We start from the raw sequence: 20,070 nt of genomic DNA, 5'->3' as shown, positions 1-20,070 counted from the left end.
TGTCCCTGAATGGAGGCCTAGTAGAGAGGCCATTTTGTGAAGCTGTGAAGTTGAAGCCTGGATTGCCTTGGAGAACCCAAGATGTTAGAGATGCCAGAGTCATGGGACACCTGCTGAGGAGAGCTGCTAACAGGGAATGGAACTAGCCCAAGAGAAAGAAGTGTGTTGCAGTCAACAAAGATGAATGGAATTGGAGATCTGAAGAGTGTTTCAACATCATACATGAAGATGCAGAGTTTGGAGTTTGCTCAGCTATTTTTTTCAGTCTTGCTTGGGTCCAGTATTTCCTCACTATGCTCCCTCCCCTACATTTTGGAATGGTAATGTATATTCTGTGCTATATGCAATCTGTCCTTCTATACTGATTTTATAGGGGATTGAAGTTAAATCAATCTCAGAAGAGACTCTGAACTTCATTCAGACTTCTAAACATTATTGAGACTGTGATAGACTATGGGGACTTTTGAAGTTGGACAAAATGCATTTTACATTATGATATTGTTACAAGCTCATGAAGGCCAGGGAGTGGAATGTGGTACTTTGAATGTAATTGGCCTCTATAATCTCATAGGGAGTAGCACTATTATGAGGTGTGGCTTTGTTGGAGTGGGTATGGCCTTGTTGGAGAAAGTGTGACACTATGGGGGCAGGCTTTAAGGTTTCCTATATTCAGAATACTGCCCAGCATGTCAGTTGACTTCCTGTTGCCTGCAAGATGTAGGAATCTCAACTATTATTCCAGTACCACATCTGCTTGTATGCTGCCATGCTCCCTGTCATGATGATAATGAACTGAACTTCTGAAACTGTAATCAAGCCATGCCAATTAAATGTTTTCTTTATGAGTTGCTATGGTCATGATGTTTCTTCACAGCAACAGGAACCCTAAGACAATGGTGCTACTTCCTTGCACGTTTTGCATATCTAGAGATGATTAAATCTGTTGCTGGTAACACTGACATGGGAGCATCATGAAATATCTCCATTGCTGAAGACACTATGTGGCACATGATAGTTGGTATCAGTAGGGGAAGAGAAATGTGAATGGGAATATGGGTTTGATAGAGTTTTGCAATAACTATTCTGAAATCCATAGGGGTCCTGTGCCCTCCACAGCTACCATTGTGTTCATATGATTGAGCATCATGTTTGCATTCCCTTCTACTGAATCAGCCCTGGGTATATTCCAAACACAGGCAGATTTCAGCTCTTTCAGGCTTCAATGTTTTAAATTTCTTTTAAATTGGTTTACATATACATTTTAAAAATATGCATCCATTCTTCAGAAAGTACCTATTCAATGTTTCATAAAGACAAAAGGTTCAAGAAATATTATTTGGTTTAAGTAAACAGAACTGTAATGACTGCCTTTGTCAACTTAACACAATTTACAATCAACTGGTAAGAGTCTCTCAACCAGGGATTATCTATATTGAGTTGGCCTGTAGGCAAATGTGTAGGAGGTTGTTATAAGTAAATTATTGGTGAAGACCCAGCCCCACTGTGGGCAGCACTATTTCCTAGGCAGAGGGTCTGGAGCTGTGTAAAAGTAGAGACATCCAGCTCAGCTGATCAAGGGAATGCATGTGTTCATTTCTCTCTGCTCTTGACTATGGTTGTAATGACTAGCTGCTTAAAGTTTCTGGAATATAACCTGGAATTGTAAACCCTTTCTAAGTTGCTTTCTCATTGCTCTTGGTTGTGGATGTAATATGATTAGCTGTTTGAAGTTCCTGTTATAACCTGGAATCTTAGACCCTTTCTAAGTTGCTTCTTACCACAGTTACAAAAATGAAACTCAAACCACTACCCTTGCTTGTATGTGTCTACTTTTATGTTTTTGCTTAAAAAAAAACCAGCAAATAACCCAAAATAAAAAGCATCATACAAAAAAAAAATACAAAAAAAAAAAAGGACTTGGAAAAGTGTAAAAAAAAAAAAAGCATCATACAACATCAGTATTAAAATATTCTCATGAAGATGAAGTTTTGTGATTTGAGTCAAGGTTTCACTATGTAGCCCAGGCTGGCTTCAAATCACAATCTTTCTGTCTTGGCTTTCTGAGTTGCTGATTTTAAAGGTGTGTATCAAACCCTGCACAGTTCAATTAATCTATTACAAATATAAAAACGGTCCAACTACCTTCCAAGAGTAGCTCAAGAGCAGGGAAGGTGAGAGCTGGTGGTTTTTATACATCTGTATGTTTTCTCTTTACTGTCTATAGCAGTAGTTTCTGTAGCATGAACTGTCTAGATCAAAAGAGTCCTTTGCTTGTCCAACTGAGCACTGACCAGTGTGTGCACATGAATAAACAGACACCAGAAAAGATGGAGGAACTTTACTCAAAATTACATGGGGTTAAGACTAATGGTTGTCCCCTCCAACAGACTAATGATACAATGCAGTGTCAGAAAGATCTTTCTTCTGTAGTATGAGGTAATTAACCGTGAACTAAGCATTATTCTGGTCCTACCTAACACATTTTAAAAACAAGGTCCAAAGTAACACCCAAAACAATTTAAAATAACCATATGACTGGCTTAAGATCAAGAATATTTGTAGAAATATTAAGATATCCATTACATTAAAAGGTAAAATTCACTCTCTAGCATACAATCAAATCTCACCAGATATGTAAGTGATAAAAACAGAATTCAAAATGAAAAAAAGTAACTCATAAAATCTGACCTGGGGTTGCCAGTTGCTAGACTTAGCAGAGAAACACACTAAGCTCTACTGTAATTGTTTTCCATATGCTCCACAAACTAAACTAAGGAGACACTAACTGGAATTCCAGAGGTGACAACTTCAGAACCCAACTCAAAAGACACATGATGGGACTAACGGTAAATACAAGGTTACAAAACCCCAAACCCAAGCATCGGGTTCATTACAGAGAATATGCTCAAAAAGACAAAAGGTGACAGTGCTGGGGATGATGCAGGGAAAGCACATACTTGCACACTCTTGTGGGGGCCTAATTAGCATAGCCACTATAGAAAGAACTATGGAGATTCTTCCCCAAAGTTAAAAATAAAGCCACCAAGTGATCCAGAAATCCTACCACTGGGCACATATCCAAAGGAAGTAACTCCAGCACTGGGAAGACAGATCTACATTCCTGCACTTACAGCAGCACTCTTCCCAATGGCCAGGAGATCAGGTCAATCAGCCTGATGAATATTTAAAGAGAATATGGAGTACACACATACATACACACACACAGAGACACACATGGAAATGCATACAAAAGCACATGCACATGTTGTAGAATATTATTTTAAGGTGTATTACTTTTGTTTATGTTGAATTTGTTTAACTCTGTGAAGCTGTGTTACTGAGCCTGTCTAACACACCTGATGGTCTAATAAAGAGCTGAATGGCCAATAGTGGGGCAGGAGAGAGAAATAGGCAGGGCTGGCAAGCACAGAGGATACGTAGGAGAAATCTGGGTAAAATGTAAAAAAAAAAAAATGTATTCAGAGAAGGAGGACAACTCCAGGGGCCAGCCACCCAGCTACACAGCAAGCCACAGAGTAAGAATAAGATTTACAGAAGTAAGAGAATGGGAAAAGCCCCAAGGCAAAAGGTAGATGGGATAATTAAAGTTAAGGAAAGCTGGCAAAAAACAAGTCAAGCTAAGGCCGAGCATTTATAAGTAATAATAAGCCTTCGTGTTTGATTTATTTGGGAGCTGGGTGGCGGGCCCCCCAAAAGAGCAAAAACAAACAACATGCACATAAACACATAGACACAGACACACATAAACACACATACACTAATAGTGACAGAAACACAGTCACACCCAAATACTTTTCAGCCATTAAAAGGGATGAAATCTTATTATCTGCAGCAACATAAATAGAATCCAGTGAGACTAAGCACAGAAAGACACCCACCACACAATCTCACCTACACATGGAATGTAAAAAAGTTAATCCTGTAGAAGTTGAGAGTAATATGGCAGTGACTAGAAGCTAGGCAAAGAGGGAAGAAAGGGATGAGAAAAATCAGTCAATGGTACTGTTACAATTAAGTTGAGTATGTCAGTTCTGCTGCACAGTGGGGTGACTAGAGGTAATCAAAATCTACTGTATAGTTAAAAACTAGAATTACCAGCAAGAAATTTTACTTGCAGAGATACATTTGCCCAATTTGAATACTATACAATGTATCCATGTATCCAAGCATCACATGGCACTCCATATATGTGTGTGTCCATTTAAATATATATAATATGTATATTTTTTGTGTTGATTTAAAAATCCAAAATTGGCCCAGTGAGATGGTTCAATGAGTAAAAATGCTTGCTGCAAAGCCCAACAACATAAGTTCAAAGCCCCAGAACCCATACAAGAGAGAACTGACTCTCCTAAGTTGTTCTCTGACCTCCACATACATGCCATGGCATACACCACACACAATAAATAAATAAATAAATAAATAAATAAATAAATAAATAAATAAATAAATAAATAACTTTTTTGAGATAGAGTCTCGCTGTGTAGCCTTGGCTGTCCTGGAATTTGCCATGTAGACCAGGCTGACCTCAAACACATAGAGACCCTCCTGTGGTCCTCCTGCCTCTGCATTCCCAATGCTGGGTAAATATAAAACTTCAAAATAATGCAAAATAAAAATATTTCAGAAGAAAAATCATGAAAAATAAAACACAAGGAGAGAAAGGACTAAAAGGAAATATGAACAGCCCATTGTGGAAAAAATTAGGCAACTGGATGGATAGTTAATGGGGCCACTGGAGGAGAACAAGGAACAGGGCCAGATAACATATTTGACAAAATAATAGACAAATGAAATTTTGATGGCACAGGCATGTAATCCTACATGCAACTGATAATCCCAGGATGCAAGATTATGAGCTTGGGCTACACAGCAAGGTAAGAGGGAAGGAAGGAGAGAAGAGGAAAATGAAGTTAGAGATGTAGGAGGGTACATGAGTGGGAGAGGAAAGTGAAATGATGGCTAAATATTTATGGTAAAACTCGCCAAGCTCAACACTTCAACTATGTTTAGTGTTATATGTCAACTACAACACAACACAGCTGTTGAAAAAGAGAGGGGGGAGTGAATTTAGCTCCATCTAATGAGGATCAGTTACAGGAGAAGAGTAAGTTTACCAACTGCACAGTTTGTTGTTCTGCAGTGTAGGAATGAAACCCAAGCACTGTACCCCTAAGCTATCACCCAACCCTGCAGGGAGAATATTTTAATATTAGTTATGACAATCAACTTGGGAACCAGAAGACATTTATAAAGCATATGCATGGTAGAAAATGGTTAAATATTGCAGAATATCCCCACCTATCCTAAATTGCTGTTTCCTCAAAATACAAACTGAAAGAATAAATATGTACCCTCTGCTCAATGCAATTCTTGGACTGCCTCCCAGATCTGAAATGATCTTCACTCTCAGTATATGAGCATTATAAGAAAACTACTTTTGTTATTTTATGTTCACACCTGGTAAATGAAATCTTTATTACATTTCCTACTTGGACACTAGGAGTCATAAAATGTATTTGAAAACAGCCCAATTCTGACACAGTATAGCACACTGCCTTTGTACAATTTCCTTAGTGACCATTTTTTTCAAGGATACAAAATTGGCTTCACATCCTCCTATGGAATATGTGCAAACCAAATGACTGAGAATGAGATGTTTTAGAATAATAAAACTACCTGTTCATAAGCAAAAGAAAAAAACTATCTGAGGTGAATAAAATATGGTTAGACAATAAATTCATAAGAGGCTGTCAAAAAGTGTCAACATTCACTTTTTACACACTACTCTTAATTGTATACTGTTACGATATACTAAAGGAACGTTGTGTTTGTTATGAATTATGAAAGACTGAAATACTGAGTGAGACTGGTGCTCCTACCATCCTTATCAAAAATGGGGGCAGCGAGATGGCACAGCAGCTAAAAGCACTTAGTGAGTGAACCTGTTATCCTGAGTTCAATCCCAAGAAACTACGTAAGTATGAAGAGCCAGTTCCACAAAGACATCATTTGACCTCCACATGTGCACCATAGCATGTGCATGGATGCACACTTTTTTGTTGTTTTGTTTTGTTTTTTTGAGATAGGGTTTCTCCATGTAGTTTTAGTGCCTGTCCTGAATCTCACTCTGTAAACCAGTCTGGCCTCAAACTCAGAGATCTGCCTGACTCTGCCTCCCAAGTGCTGGGATTAAAGACAGGCTCCACTGCCGCCCAGCCACACACGCACTTTTTAAAACTTGTCTTTACACATTAAACATGGAACTTGACAAGCTTGAGTTTTCCCTATTTGGTCCTCTCTCTTCCTACCCCAACCACACCAACAGAGAAAACATAAGACTAAATTTTGTGGTTTTGTTCCTGTGGGATGACAGGTAGATATATAACTGAGATTAGAAGGTAGGTAGGTAGACAGGATTTAGTTTTTCTTGGTTTGTGCCTTACAAAATGGTTTCATATTGCATATTCAATGGGTTACATTTTCATTCACAATAAGGTTCCTAAGAGAATGTGGTTCCTTGGGTTTAACTGATAGTAATACTTCACTGTGTATATCTATCATCACTTATATGCCTGTCCCCATTGAAGTTTTCACCTTGTAACTGCCGTATTATGGAGATAGACATTGTAAGAATCTACTTTCCAAGGCCACTGTAGTATTTTATATCCCAAAGAACACTGAAGGGCAACTTCTGCTGTCCACATGTGTACATTCACATACACACACATGCATATACACACACACTAAAATAAAAACACCTGGTGATTCCAGGTATTTACTTGTGAAAATGGAAAACAAAATCTTTGATGTTTTTTCCTTTTGTTCAGCTTTGTTCCCTTGTATCTTCTTCTATTTCCCAATGCCATCAGTAACCACTTTTTATTATTCTAATGTGTTATTTTTGTGTGTGTCTGGGTGCTCAGGGAGGCCAAAAGAGGGCACTGGATCCCTTGGCAGGAGTTAGAGTTGACTGTAAGCTGCCCAGTGTGGGTCCTGGGAACCAAACTCGTCTTCTCAAAGAACAGCAAGCACTCCTGGCTGCTGAGCCACACTGTGTTCTGTTCTGTTTTGTTTTGAAGTGATTCTACTTGAAAATTTACATCTGAAAACTTAAAAATACACTACCACTAACTCAATATCCCTATTAAATAAATTTAATAAATCAGTAACATTAGTTATACATAAATATCTGCTGGTGCCTTTTGGTCATTTGAAAAGCATTTCACCCCTAACATTTCACGTTCATTCTTCAAATGTAGTTTTTTGCTGAATATGCAATTCTAACAATTTTTTCTTAGCACTTTGAAACACTGTTATTTTTCACTGGGATTGAAAGCAGGGTCACTAGTGATTCTTGGAGCTTCACAGTTTACTTAAGAGAGAAACTGGCTCAACCAATTCTCAGCCCAAAATTTCAAGAGAGGATCCTAATTGGCCATAGAAGATAAAGGACTGCTCCTACTGTGGCCCTGTGGCTGAGGATGGGCACACTGCAAACACTGTGACAGTGCTAAGTGGTGGTGACAGAGTATCTCTCAGTATAGAGGACAAATAAATTTAGCAATCTGTTAATGTCTCACATGATTGAAATGTCCTGATGCATTGTTTTTTAAGGGAAAATCCTTACCAACAGTCCCTGTAACATCTTGGAGACGCTGATGAAGGCACACAACAAAGCTAGAGTAGGCAGTTCTTCAAAACTACATTTGGATTGTGGCATAAATAATGCTTCCTTCCTGCCAGAACTACCTGTTCTAGCCCCAAAATAGACCGCAAACCCATCCTCTTGCCATCCTGCATCCTGCTGCCAACAAGGCCTGGCAGCCGCTCCTTTCACCTGGACACCTCCACAGCCTGTCTAGGCTTACTGCATCTCCAGGAAGAAACAACAGATGGGGAACGAAATCCACTTCTTACCAAGGCCTCTAAAGGAGATGGTACCTGTTCAGCCCAGCCTCATCCCAGGCCACCCATTTTCACAGAGTGCTGCCACACTGTGGTCAGTACCCACCTTTGCGTGTCCAACAAGAAATTCTACAACTTCCTTGCTTCTTATAACCTCTAGGTTTTGGTTAAATGTCACCTTAGCAAAGGCTCTTTGGCTAAATGACCTGACAAGAGCTACTGAATACCTTTCTATCTATGCCCACAAGTCATGAGTCCCCAAAATACTGTTATCATTTCTTTCACACACAATGCTAAGCATGCTAAAAATTCCCTAACAAAAGCTAGTTTAATGAAGTTGAATTTAATTCTTGAAACTTTCATAACTTCACTTTTAGCTTCTTTCCATAACAAGGCCCATGTTCTTTGTGCATAATTGAAATGTTCCCAGTTTTGAAATAACTTTTTAAAACCTTAAGTTATCACAGGAAAACAAGATTTATGGATAGTGTAGAAGGAATGTTTCTGCAGAACTTGGTAAAATCTTACCAATTCTAGTCTTTTCTTGCAAAAGAAATAGATAAAGAATGTAACTGGGTTTAAAGTCTAAGATAAAAAAATTTCAAAGAGGCATTATAAGCAGTTCACTCAATTTCCGGACAACTGATGTTTCTATAACTGTCAACAATGCTTCACAAAGTAATACATGAGGAGTAAAAACACAAGACTCCCAATAACATAAACCTTTGTAATAGTAATTACAGAACACAAATGTTTTAATGAACTTCATATTTCAATGAAGACACTGAACATTTACAAACAATTACATCAATACAGTAAAGATAGCTGATTCCACAGAACACTTATAAATGCACTTTTCCCTCAAAAAAACAAAACAAAACAAAACTTTTTCTTCACAGATTTAAGTAACAAATGAATTACATAGTCTTCAGATTCCCAAATATGTACAGAGCTTTTTGGACTCTACAGAAACTGGGATGCAGCAGTTAAGATGGGGGGTTGGTGATAATTCTGTCCAACAAGAAATCTCTTGGGAAATTTTGTATCAATGCACATTTAATAACCACACATTTCCCCTCCATTATTAAATGAAATTCTGGACACTCTAGCACATAATAGTGTTCCTATTTCCAAACACTATTTCTAATGAGATCACATGTGGCTGATAGCATGACTTACCCTTAGCCACATGCACACAAGCCTGCACATACTCGTGAGCACAAGCCCGTGCCAGTCATAAACTCTTAAAGGTAACACTGACCACAGCAGCCATGGGATTCGAACAAATGACACAGCAGTTAATAGTAAGTCCCATCCTGCTCCTCAGCACTCTGGTAGAGCACCATTAGGGTCTTCTGGAAATTGAGTGAAGAGCCTCATTTCTGTGTCAGAGGCTGGTCCCTCCAGTTAGCCAAAGAAAATAAGCAGCTATTGGCAGTGAAGGTCACTAGTCTGCATAGAACTAAATGGTCACCAACAGAAATTTTTTAAAGCTTCAAAACTGTGTCTGGCAGAGATCTGGTTCTTACGTTTGATTTTGCTGTTTGTATTTGCATACTTTTTTTCAATGCTCCTAACTATACCTAGACTTTCAGATTAAGATACAAGGAACGTAAGAACATGGGCTTTTCACCATCATTAACAACTCTGTGAATATAATGGAATGGAGAGGATAAGAAAACCCTGTGGCTTTAAGGTAAAGCAGGCCACTGGGGACATCATCCTACAGTACTCCACCATCAAGCAAAATACATTCAAAACAGCCAGAGCTAGGTCTTAAAAATGTAATCAACTACAGTGGCCCGTCTGACTCAGTTCTCAAACACTCCATGGTGAGATTTGTGATCAGAAAGGGTCAGACTTTAAAAATACAATTTTTTTTTTAGTTGAAAAAAAATTACTCAAAGAATCATTTTAAATGAGTCAGATGTGGAGTTCCTAATATCAGCTCCTTTGGTGCCCAAGTCAAAGGTGCCAATAATCAAGTTCTCAGTCCTGGAAAGTGCCACCAAAGGGCACCCAAATGTTCTATGCACAACAATACACATCTTATACCAAACTTCCTACCACTTACTAGTTCAGGTGCCCTCCTGTGCCACCCAAAGAAAAAACAGGGACCTGAGGGAGAGGTATGAGGTGGGTTAACCATAACAGCATACTAACTTTTCTCTTCTCCCCAAGTGGTCAGTCTCCAAAGGGCGGTATGTAAAGGGTTTAAGTACGAGGGGCAGTAACTGAGATGTCTCTTTATCAAAACTGTAACTCTGTAAGAAACACACTTATAAATATCAGATGAACAGTGATTTCTAGAAGGCAAGAAGGAAAGGCTCACTTGTGCAGTAGTAGGATTGGCACTGAGAGGTATCCAAGCTGTTCTAGACAAATACTTATTGTTGCCTATGAACTGTCTGCCATGGCTATCCCTTTTCCAGCCTAACTAGAGAGCCTTTCACCTTCAGGACATGTTTGGTATGATTGTCTTTCTTGCCTTCTACCTTGAATTCAATATTCCAGCTTTAAATCCAAGTGCTCTATCTAGGCAACAGTGAGACTCCAAAGTTTTCCCAATATTTATTTTGAGGTAGTGCTCATTTATTTGCATTCTTGGCTCTCAAATACCACCAAGGAAGTGAACCCATTTAGAAATACGCAAATCAAAGGTGTAGAAAATAAATAAGATTCTGTCTTCAGGTAGCAGGGCCTTTGTATAAAGGGCAAGTCACATTCAATGGATAAGTCATTGGAAACTTCTAAAATCTGTTTATAAACACAGCTATAAATTAAAGTGCTTTGAATTTTGTTTAATGTCTAAAATCAGTGATTAGAATCATATTTTAAAATTTGCTTGTATGAGACCTCAGGAAACTGAAATCCTTTTGTATAAACGAACAGAAATGTTTTCTTCTCAAAAGAAACTCTGCACAAATGTTGTAAATCCAGGTAACTTTTACATAACTGGAACAAAAGTTAAGAGCTGAAATGGAATTACACAACGACACATGCTCCAACTTCACACAAACCAAGTCTGAAATCTTTATCAGTCCTGCTTCTCCATAGCCAACGCAAATGAGCTCTGCAGTCTTCCCAGGACAAGGTAGATATGGATAGTTACTCCAGACAATGTAACAGACTGGGTATGCCTCACAACAGGTACACAGTTCACATTTAATTCATATAATGTAATGTAATGCCCTACTGCTCGTCTGTCAACGTCAACAACTCAAAGCATTTTGTATGCTACATGGGAGGTGAGCTTCACTTCTACTGTCCAGAGGATGCCAATATACACAAGACAAAAATAAAAAACAGAATCACACATCTCTCTGTACATTTCATGCAAGCTGGGCACGATGTGAAAAGAACATATACAAGGCACCCTTCCCAGGGCCAAACTCTCACTATAATGGCTGATTAATATGCAGAAGAGCCTGCATGAATCAAAGGTCCATGGCAAACTTCAAACTAAGGAACACCAGTGACTTATTTTTCTTGTAACAATGCAGGAATATTGATGTTCCAACCAATAGCTTGCCTATCGAACCCACATGTGAACAGGTTGCATATGGGGTGGTCTTCACTCCACGCTGAGCAGCAAACCATTCGTCTGTGACCCTAGGAATATACACACAAAACAGAATTAATACATTATTCCTGAAACAAAATGTGACACTTTCACCATGCTAATTACATGACTCAAATGAATAAAGTAAAAGTGAAAACTCAACACAGGAGTAGCTCAAGTGAGCCAAAAACTACCATGCAACACGGCAACAGGCCTGTCAGGAGCAAGCTGGTCGAGCAAGGGTGAAATGTGTGCCACTGGAACAGGTGAGTGCATAAGGCACTCACATCAAAAGTCGTGATTATTCAGTCTTTCTTCACGAAATCAGAGAATTACAGTCACACACACACAAATCAATGTTCACTTGGAATTGTTTAAATGAATAGATAAAGCTACAAGACATATTTTCAGACACAGTAAACCAAATTCAAAGGCCTCAAATATCGTTCAGTAAATAAATAGTTCAGATAATAAAAGAACTAGAAAAATACATACATGAACAAGATGAAACAAAAATAAGAAATGGCCTCTTCAGTTGATTCTAGAATCCTTAGGAATTCAAATTAAGTATCACAATGTTGGAGGAAATTACTAACAAATAGTTTACAAAACTTACAATGTTATATACTGTGTCTGTACAGATATTTGAGCGTTTAAAATAACGCCCAACACTTAGAATGTCTGCACATTACACAGCAGGAATTACCCATAAATTAATGTAATAGCTCTAATATGTTGTTGTTATTATACAATAAAGCACAAGGATTGAGTAGACCTGACAGGTATTTATCAAGTAGAAGAAATACTCAGCAAGAGTAAGACTAGATGTTCTTCTGTAGACATTCAATATAAATACTGCTTATACAAATAGGGGACTCATCCAGGTTGCAAAACTAACTAGAAAGAAAACCCTAAGTGACAAGTTACGAAGGTGTCTTAACTATGAAAGAATCTTTCATTGATTCTTTGTTGAGAGTGTTGGGTGTTTTTTGTTTGTTTGTTTGTTTGTTTGTTTCAAGGAAAACACATCTACGTCCATTAGTTGTCAGTAAAACCATGCATTTAGACAGGAACTACTTAAAAGAAAAATGCATGGTATTCTCGAAGAATACTGAAATCGGGTACTGGACAACTAGGTGAGAGAAAATGGCCATCCAGCTAAGAAGAAAGCTGAAAGCCACATGTGTCTAACAAGTGAACACTCACCGAAGATGGAAGGGGAATTTCCACACATTATGTGGTCACAGCATCATCAAGCACCCAGAAAAGGGGGTCATCCACTCAAACACACACAGTGGGGGTACTCCACAGTACTGTGGATAGTCACAACAGGCATTCTTTTATTAAAAGCCCTAGGACTCTGGCCACACAGGATCCCACTTATTTATCTGCTTCCCTGAAACACTTGGGAATACTACTTACACTATCCCCAAAGTAAAATAATTTAAAATCACTTGTCCTTTTCACTGGGCATGGTAGCACACGCACCTGTAAACTAGCTACTTTAGGGGCTCAGGCAAGAAGATCCAAGCTGACACCAGTAAAATTTAAAGGGCTGGGGGTGTAACTCAGTTATAGAGTGCTTACCTAACAGGAGTGATAGCTCTGGGTTCAAAATCCATTAGTGAAGAAAACAAGCTTCCCATACATCAGCAGTTCTCAAACCCTGGGTCACAACCCCCCAAAAGACCATCGGAAAACACAGATATTTACATTATGATTTATTTTTCCCCCTTTGGATTTTTGAGACAGGATTTCTCTGTATATAGCCCTGGCTGTCCTGGAACTCGCTCTGCAGACCAGGCTGGCCTTAAAATAACAGTAGCAAAATTACAGTTATGAAGTAGCAATGAAAATAATTGTATGGTTTGGGGTCACAGCATTAGGAAGGTTGAGAACCAGCCATACATGCTCTGTTTGGGTTTTCTGTTTCTAAAACTAGTCAGCTGAAAGCACCTACAACAGTGAGCAAGTGATGTCCAGCTGTAATGCTATGACACTAAAACTATACTTATTTATCTGAAGAAGAATTACAGGTCTAAAACGAAGTTAAATGTTAGTCAATCTTAAAATAAACCTATTTCACATATTGCAATATAAAAAAAATAAACCCAGACACAAAAATTCTACAATTCCAGCAAAGTTGAATATTTTACAGGTAATTCTATATGGAATTTTCTACATGGAATTAGGACCACAAAGTTCTACTTAGAACTCCTTACTTTCTTGAGGGAAAAGAAATCATCAGAATAATAAAGTAGTACACACTGTCATCAGTCTCTTCACAAACACTTTCTTTACATGTTAATAACAATTTTAGGACACCCATGAGCAGTCTACCACGTGGAAGGCATGACTAAAACTCTGGTGGGCCGTAATTCATGGCCCTGCAGGGTTGTGAAATGATTTCACTCTGATTTTATGGGGATTTCCCTACAAGGTACACTCAAAGAAGAAAAAGATAGTAAGTATCCTGGGCAGCACATTTTCATGAGTGGCAACCAAGAGTGGCTGAAACCCCACTGCTGGAAGAACTCCCATGCTTGAGAAATCAGGTGCCATTTAAAAAGAAAAGGTGACATATTGGTAACTAATTCCTACTTCCCACTACATCTCCAAACTCATCCTTAGTCTCCAGTGTTTACAGGACACAATTGATACAAAGCTGGCTTATGGCTTGTGAACTGTACTCTGAAGCATTCCATGGTGAGGTGAGCGTCCTATCAACAAGAAGGAATTAAAAGAAAAGCAGAGGACAGCAATGGGAGAATTTTGTAAAAGGCACAAGCAATGCTCAAAGGTGTAGGCAAGTGACCTGGAGGGACCAAGGAATGGATCCATTAACAGAATGTACTGACTGACTCATCAGACATCACAGTGACATTCAGGGAGGATCCGAAGAAAAACAAAGCAGAATTAGTTTTATGTCAACTTGACACAAGCTAGAGTCATCTGAAAGGAGACGACCAGTTGAGAAAATGGTCTCCATAAGATCCAGCTGTAGAGCATTTTCTTAATTAGTGATTGTAGGATGGCCCAGCCCATTGTGGGCAGTGCCATCCTGGGCAGGTGGTCCTGGGTTCTATAAGAAAGCAGGCTGAGCAAGTCATGAGGAACAAGCCAGTAAACAGCACTCCTCCATGGCCTCTGCATCAGCTCCTGCCTCTAGGTTCTTGCCCTGTTTGAGTTCCTGTCCTGACTTCCTTCAATGATGAACAGTGATGTAGAAGTGTAAGCCAAATAAACCCTTTCTTCCCCAAGTTGCTTTGGTCATGGTGTTTCATCACAGCAACAGTAACCCTAACTAAGACACTATGCTTTGGGAACCTCAGTTAAACACACAGCCTAAAGAAAGGAGTGTTCATTATAACCTCTGCCTCCATTACTTATCAACCCATATACATACTGAGGCCCCAGCTCCTACTTCACAGAGCATCAAAATCTTAAGGGCACAGTGCTAGTTGTTCCCTGAACACATTCTGATTCTGCTTGGCTGAGCTGGAGCCATGAATGAGGGCATTCTCATGTGATCTGAATAAACCACACAGAAGTACCCACCAAACTCCTGTATGTCACATCTGATGGTAACAAGAAGCAATTCCATAATTTATAAGAAAAACAAAACTTCTTTTTCCTGTGACACCCAACCATAAAAAGATGTTTTTCTGGTTGGAGGTGGAGGTAGGTATCCCATCTCCAGTAGTTCCCACCAATTTATAACTAGCTCATCATCTCATAAAATACATACTGAAGTAGCCAGGTGGTGGTGGTGGTGGTGGTGGTGGTGGTGGTGGTGGTGGTGGTGGCGGTGGTGCAGCACACCTTTTTTTTTTTTTTGGTTTTTCGAGACAGGGTTTCTCTGTGTAGCTTTGCGCCTTTCCTGGAGCTCACTTGGTAGCCCAGGCTGGCCTCGAACTCACAGAGATCCGCCTGGCTCTGCCTCCCGAGTGCTGGGATTAAAGGCATGCGCCACCACCGCCGCCCGGCGGTGGTGCACACCTTTAATCTCAGCACTTGGAATACAGACAGAGGGCAGATGGATCTCTGAGTTCAAGGTCAGCCTGGTCTACACACACTGAGTTCAAGGACAGCTAGAGCTTTGCAGAGAAACCCTGTCTCAAAAAAAACATGCTAAAGCTAATTTTTCTCATGCGGAAGTCTCTAGTTTTAATGTGACCTGTTTGTGTTTCTCTAGGGCAGCCCTGATGTAAAACATGGAACTGTAATTCTCCTTTGTTGTTCATGATGAACACACTGTAACCCATACCTGCCGACTGCTCCGGGGAAGCCGGGCTAGTCGCACTCCTGACATGTCAAACAATCGCACTTGCCGGTTGTCATGGGGAGGGCTATGATTTTTTGGCCAACACATACATTGATCCTACAAAAAAGATACAAAAACAAGTTTATGTAAAATACTGACAGAGTAGTATTTTGAATTTACAGATAATAATGCAGTAGTAAAGGCCACATTTTTCACCTTTCCAGGCAAACTAAATTAGCAAACCACAGGGACAGTCTGCCTACAACACTGGACAAGAGACTACGGTACACCTACCTGCCAGATAACACGTGGACTCCACACACACACAGACACGCACTGCCCAACAGCAGACAGAGCCTCTCAGTAAGTAAACAAAGCCCTAGAGCATCTGGCCACCAAAGGCCTTTTTTGAATCTTTTAAGTTTTACTACATCAATGTAATACTGTGCTGAGTAAGGTTAAGTACTTATAGATACTGAATTCACATAAGAGGATCAATAAAATACATTTTCCTAGGAGGCTGAACCCCCTACCCACAGGCTGTATCATTAAACAAGACAATAAAATACAATCAATCCTTACCTATTAATGGCAGAGTCTGTACGAATTGTTGCGATTGGAGATCTCATATTTTTCAAATCCCAGACTTTTACTGTGCGGTCATCACTGCCTGAAACAACGTTGTCTCCCACAGTGAACACAGCAGAGGTCACAGTGCTACAGGTAAAGGTCAGACACATCAGCAGTTGGAGTGAGGGTGCACCAACCATCCCCCACAGTGCATGCTACACAGTCTTGCTTCCAGAGGGGCAATAGAGGGCAAGAAGGTTGGAGATGTGCAGGTTTACACTTCTACTCTGCAACCTGTGAATGCTTATTAAACTCTCCTTGTAAATATGTTAAATAAGGAAGGATCCTTGCTTAATTTCCCAACTGGGCAGGAAAATGCAGTCTATGTCTGCTTTGTCCTACCATCCTCAGACAGGGCAGCAAAGAAGTTACTGGAAAAATGTGGATTAAACAGCCTGCCAAAAGTTCTATATATTTAGGTCTGATGAGATGAGTGAAGTAAAAAGCCACTTTAATTGTAACTTCCAATTCAATCAAAACACTGGAGTTAGGGAAAACACTAGGCAACTCACAGCGGCAAGGAAGTTTAATTGACATTTTTTCCAAGTAAAATAAACCTATGAGATAGGTCTATCAATGAAGTGTTTGCCACAAAAGCATTAAGTCCCAAGTTCCATCCTCAGATTCCACATTTAAAAAAAAAAAAAAAAAAAAAACCACAGGCATGGCAGAACACTTATAATCCTAGAGCTGAGAGGGTGGAGACTGGAAGACCCCTGGAACTTGCTAGCCAGCCAGTCTTCTGAAATCTGTGAACTCCAGGTTCAGTGAGCTAATTGGTCTCAAAAAGTAATGTGAAGAGCAAGATCCTAGATGGTGACCTATGGCCTCAAAGTGCACACACAGAACACCACCAGTCATTGGGAAAGTTGTCCCAGTTAGAAGTGACCATGGCCTATTAGTTTAACTTGTGATACAACCCTTCCTTTCAAACCAAAGTCACCAATCACTTATTCAGAGACAGGACTGAAATGATAAAAATGGCACTTGAAGCAGAAAAGTCTCAACTCAATCACCTCTCTTCACAGGCAAGTTCCGTAAGAAAATGTAATCGAAGCCTACTTCCCATGAACTATGAAGTGAGATACTTACTCATAGTCCATCCTTTAAAATGCAACCCAGCATGTCATGGAAGAATACCTAGACAATGCTACTGTTCTGACTGAATGCAAGTGAGTCTCCATTTTACCATTCACCTCTGTAATGGGACTTTGAAGATACTGCTTCCTGCCTGATGCAGTGTTGGCTGTGCATTTTGGTTAATATGTTAATAACATGCTAATATGTTAATATCCAATCTCTCCAGATTGGTTCACAAAGCAGAACACTGCCTGATTGCAGGCCCAAATCAACAGTTCCAAAGATGCCAATGCAGGAGCCGCTCAAGACTCCACCCTCACCTCTGCAGCTGTCCCCCACCACTACATAACCCAGAGCCATCCATTCCATATGAAGGCTCACTACTCACAAGCTGTTGAAGTTGCCCTACAAGATGACAATCAGGTAAACCTAGATATGCTGTCTTCTTATGTCCACAAATCATTAATTTACATGAGCAGAAGTTTGGTTTCTACATCTTAAATTTACACATCAACTCCCAAATTCTAATTTAAATGCCACTTATCCCTATCCCGAATCTGTACTAAGATGTGATTCCATGCTCTATTCAGACTCTTGATGGGAACCCATTAAGTCACTAGATCCAATTTATACAAACTCTATTATTTAAACAGGCACAGCTAAGTTCTAATTAAATCTAAGTTGTACTACATTAATCAAGAATTTTAAACTAAAACACCAGTGTAGCTACTAACAACCAAAGGGTTTTCAACAAGACCTGACAATAAACTCTGGCATAATACTGAGGTCCCAGAACACAATCAGGACTAATACAGGGGCAACACTATTTTCATATAACACATCTTGACTTCTGGAAGACAGTCTTTGCCATCACACAGGCATCTGCAACACAAATTTGCCCACCCCAATTACTCAACTGGAACTGGCGCTGGGTGGGATTGTTCTCTGATAATTGGGTATCTTGGGCACTGTGTGCCTCCCTATCTTAGCTCATGTGACATCAGTGGGTACTTCGTCTCTACATGTGACAATCAACAGTGAGTGTCTCCAGAAAGGCAAAACCACCTGGCTTAGAAATTATTGCACGACATCTGGATGAGGCATAAAAGACACATATCACACAGCAATATATGATAAGGGGAGAAATGGATATATGGACAAACCTTAAAAACATGATTGACTTGTTGGTATTTTTTAATGATTATTTTTATTTTATATGTTTTGCCTGCATGTATGTCTGTGTGAGCATGTCAGATCCCTGGAAATGGAGTTACAGACAGTTGTGAGCCGTCATGCAGGTGCTGGGAATTGAACCCAGGTCCTCTGGAAGAACAGACAGTGCTCTTAACAACTGAGACATCTCTCCAACCCCACGTATTCTTTATTTAAATAAATAATAGCATAGGGCCTGACTATAAATGAGGTGTAGCAAAGGTTACAGGAACATTTAAGGAGCTTCTCCTACTGCCAGATATTTGAAAAGCATGAGGTAAAGATGCCCATTGACTTCTGTCTGCAGTGTGTTCTAGGAGGTTTTGGCCAAGTTAAATTTCAGCTAGCACCTCACTCAATTAATGCAGAGAAAAAAGCCTCAACAAAAGATTATGTGACCTTATGTTAATGAAATGCTGGAAGACATTAGGTTCTTAATAAATCACAATCCTGACGGGTATTGTAGGACATCAAAAGAAAAACCTGGCAAAAACGCAGTAGTTTTAAGGCACCCTTGGACTGTGGGTCCCATAGGGAGGCTAGTGAGCTACAACCACTCACTGGAAAAGCTTCAGACTCTGCCAAACTCCAGCAAAACTCATTTATCTTGTCGTGGAGAGCAGTCGAGCATGTACTTCCAGCTGACAGTATGGTACCTTCTCACCACACACCACTGCCTGATCTGGAACATTCTGCTCCCTCCGTGGGTCTCAATCAATGGAAATACTGTAATGCTAGCACTCCTCATTAGGACTAACAGCTGTCTTCTCAGTCACACAGAGACACAAAACTGTTTTGCATAACAATCTGCCGAAATTTCACCACTAAGAAAAAAAAAATGTATGATGTGGAAAATGCTGGACCATGAAAAGCTAATGCAGTGTGCTTTTCTGGCATCATGTCAAAAATTGACTGGGTTGCCATTCCTTGTTTTTAAAATTTAAGTTCCTACAAAACAATTTTGTATCTGTAGAGCAGTAGATCTGGTGTTTACAGAGTAAGCATTCCCTACATAGAAACACAAGTGTACAGGACATCCTCTATTAGAACACAGGCATCTGTGTTCCAGCACACATAATCCATCTTTCAAAAGAATGTGGTCTTTCCCTTGTCCACTTTAGGATGCCTATAGTTGCTGTCATTGTTCAGCTCACGTTTAAGCAGTCATGTTGGTGAGACTTATGGTGTAGCTTCTGACATTAATAAGAGACACAATCTCATAGGAAACTCTCTGATCCTCTGGACTTGTTTCGTGCATTACCATGTATACATATAACAACAATTTTTAAAAAAAGAGGTCACGAATTTAAAAGAGAAAAAGGAAGGGTACATGGGAAGATCTGGAGGGAGGAAAGAAGAGGAAATGATTAATTATATCAATCTCAAAAAATTA

General features: G+C 39.6%; 1 protein-coding gene across 1 annotated transcript in view; it reads right to left on the bottom strand.

Annotated features, from left to right (window-relative positions):
- Positions 1–8,662: 8,662 nt before the first annotated feature.
- Wdr37 (WD repeat domain 37) overlaps positions 8,663–20,070 on the bottom strand; it is a 60,604-nt gene continuing 49,196 nt past the window's right edge. Inside the window, 4 exon segments of the mRNA XM_028859399.1 lie at positions 8,663–11,541; positions 15,759–15,838; positions 15,841–15,872; positions 16,338–16,472. Coding sequence (XP_028715232.1) covers positions 11,410–11,541; positions 15,759–15,838; positions 15,841–15,872; positions 16,338–16,472 — 379 coding nt within the window. The 3' untranslated portion in view covers positions 8,663–11,409.

The sequence above is a fragment of the Peromyscus leucopus genome, chromosome 5 (genome assembly GCF_004664715.2).
Source record: "Peromyscus leucopus breed LL Stock chromosome 5, UCI_PerLeu_2.1, whole genome shotgun sequence".
Lineage (NCBI taxonomy): Eukaryota > Metazoa > Chordata > Mammalia > Rodentia > Cricetidae > Peromyscus > Peromyscus leucopus.
Note: the sequence above shows the minus strand (reverse complement) of the source record. Positions and strands in the feature narration are given on the sequence as shown.